The 2,500-nt window shown below is 32.9% G+C and overlaps 1 protein-coding gene across 1 annotated transcript in view; it reads left to right on the top strand.

The window, feature by feature from the left end:
• The window catches only part of LOC135226496 (uncharacterized), an 11,979-nt gene that overhangs the window by 2,967 nt on the left and 6,512 nt on the right, over positions 1–2,500 (top strand). The window contains exon 2 of the mRNA XM_064266111.1: positions 2,010–2,131. Within this exon, the coding sequence (XP_064122181.1) occupies positions 2,010–2,131 (122 nt within the window). The remainder of the gene's footprint in view (positions 1–2,009; positions 2,132–2,500) is intronic.

Below are 2,500 nucleotides of genomic sequence, written 5' to 3'. Positions count from 1 at the left end.
TGTATTCATATGATATATATATATATATATATATATCTATATATATATATATATATATATATATATATATATATATATATATATATATATATATAGATATATATATATGTGTGTGTGTGTGTGTGTGTGTGTGTGTGTGTGTGTGTGAGAGAGAGAGAGATAGACGACAGTATAGTAGTCTACATGTATATATGTTATACATACACACATATATATATATATATATATATATATTAAAGTATACATATATATATATATATCATATATATATATAATATTATATACATACATATATACATACACACACACACACACACACACACCCACACACACATATATATATATATATATATATATATATATATATATATATATAGAGAGAGAGAGAGAGAGAGAGAGAGAGAGAGAGAGAGGGAATCAGAACTATTTTCTCTAACTCGCTGCATTCACCAGCCACAAAATATTTTACCTCCATTCCCGCTTCCTTTCGTCAGTCAGTCATGCTGTCCAGCCTCTCTGACTATGAATTATCATCAGATCTTTGCGGGTCATCTCCTGTGGTTTCTGGCTCTCTTTATGTGTATCTTGCTGTCTAACTCCAACTCTCGATGCTTGGCTCGACTGCCTACTACATTTCATAAAATATCATCATAATCGGTTATCAAAACGTCTGTGAAGCTATTAATAAGAAAATTAATTTATGTCTTTTACTTTCTCAATCCGTCCTATATAACGGATGAAGAGAACGATTTTATTTAACGTTATTTTATTTTTTATTGCAGTATTTTATTTTTTATTGCAGTGTATTTTATTATATCTTCGTTTCGTTTTTAGTTTCTATAGTACGTCCAAATTTGTCTTACCTTTCTCCTTTTCAGTACAATTCATCAAAGTATTCTTGAATTTCTCGTTTTAAAAGCTCCACACGAAAAAAAAAAAAAAACTTGCAAAAGTCTTTCAGTTTGACAAATATCTATTCTATGTAATCGTGCTTCGAATGGTTTTGCAGGACAAAGCAGCTTTATGTCTTCATATTTTTTTTTGTATCTTTCCTGCATCAAGCCTGTTGCTAAAAACGACTATTTTAATACTTTTCCCTTATTCGTGATTAGAATCTAATCCGCATAAGATAATTCCTATACTCTAATTTTTACGTTTTGAAACTATTCTGCGTTAAAACCTACCATTAGATAGAATATAATTTCAAATATATATTATATATATATATATTATATATATATATAGATATATATATATATATATATATATATATATATATATATATAATTTTAACGTTTTAAATCTATTCTACACGACACACCCTTTTAAAAATAAAGAGAATGGCTTAAATAAACACATTTTGTTTCAATATAGCCACACTACCTAAGGCGAGAAGCTGACAGTCCCGCATTCTTCAGCTAATGTTTACATTGCAAATTCTTCTTCTTCTCCGCCAACTCGCTAGGATTCCGAGTGTCCCTCTCGCCTTCCTCAGCGTTCTGACTCAGCGCTTGCACGCTTTTTGCAATTCCTTCATTTTATCGGAGATGTTCTGTCCATTCTTTCCCCTTTTGCCATTCTTGTAATTCGTCGACGATTTCTGCCAGTTATTACAATTGCATTTTCCAGCTTATTCTGCTCTTACGTGTGACGTGAGCTGGCAAGAACCTGATAGATTTCCTGTCGAGGAAGGTTTTTGTGATGTCAACGCGTTTGTGGAAATCTAATGCACAGGAAATGGATGTGTTTGTGTGGGTACGTGAGTGCATGCGTGTATGTGTGGATGTGTGTGCGTTTGTGTGTTATAGCATGACTGTTTGTGTACGTAATTTAATTTATATATATATATATATATATATATATATATATATATGTATTATAGATATATATATATATATATATGTATATATATATATATATATATATATATATATATATATATATATATATATATATATATATATATATATATATATAATATAGACACCTCCTCTCATCTCTCATTACAGGGCTTGGCAGCGGCGATTCCCCAGGGGAACAGGAACGACAAACAGTTGCCAATGAAATTGCCGAAGCCTTCAGGAACGTCGGTTTTGTTTACTTGAAAAACCACGGGATCCCTAAACAAGTGGTAGGTCTCTACTTCGTCTGTCTGTCTGTCTGTTGGTTTCGGGCACTGAGGCTAAATAGCATTTCTCTCTCTCTCTCTTTCTCTCTCTCTCTCTCTCTCCATATTCACGTGGTTCTCTCTCTTTCTCTCTCTCTCTCTTCATATTCACGTGGCCCTCTCTCTCTCTCATCGTCTTTCTCTCTCTCTCTCTCTCTCTCATTTCCAGGGCACGTGGTTCTCTTCCACCTCCGTTCCCCCTCCCCCCCCTCTCTCTCTCTCGTCTCTCTCTCTCCATATTCACGTGGTTTAGTTTGTTAAATGTTACAAATATAGTTTATTGATTGACCATATTTTCAGGTATTTATTTGCTCTTCCTTTTCGTGTGCTTTA

This window comes from Macrobrachium nipponense, chromosome 14 (assembly GCF_015104395.2).
Source record: "Macrobrachium nipponense isolate FS-2020 chromosome 14, ASM1510439v2, whole genome shotgun sequence".
NCBI lineage: Eukaryota > Metazoa > Arthropoda > Malacostraca > Decapoda > Palaemonidae > Macrobrachium > Macrobrachium nipponense.
Note: the sequence above shows the minus strand (reverse complement) of the source record. Positions and strands in the feature narration are given on the sequence as shown.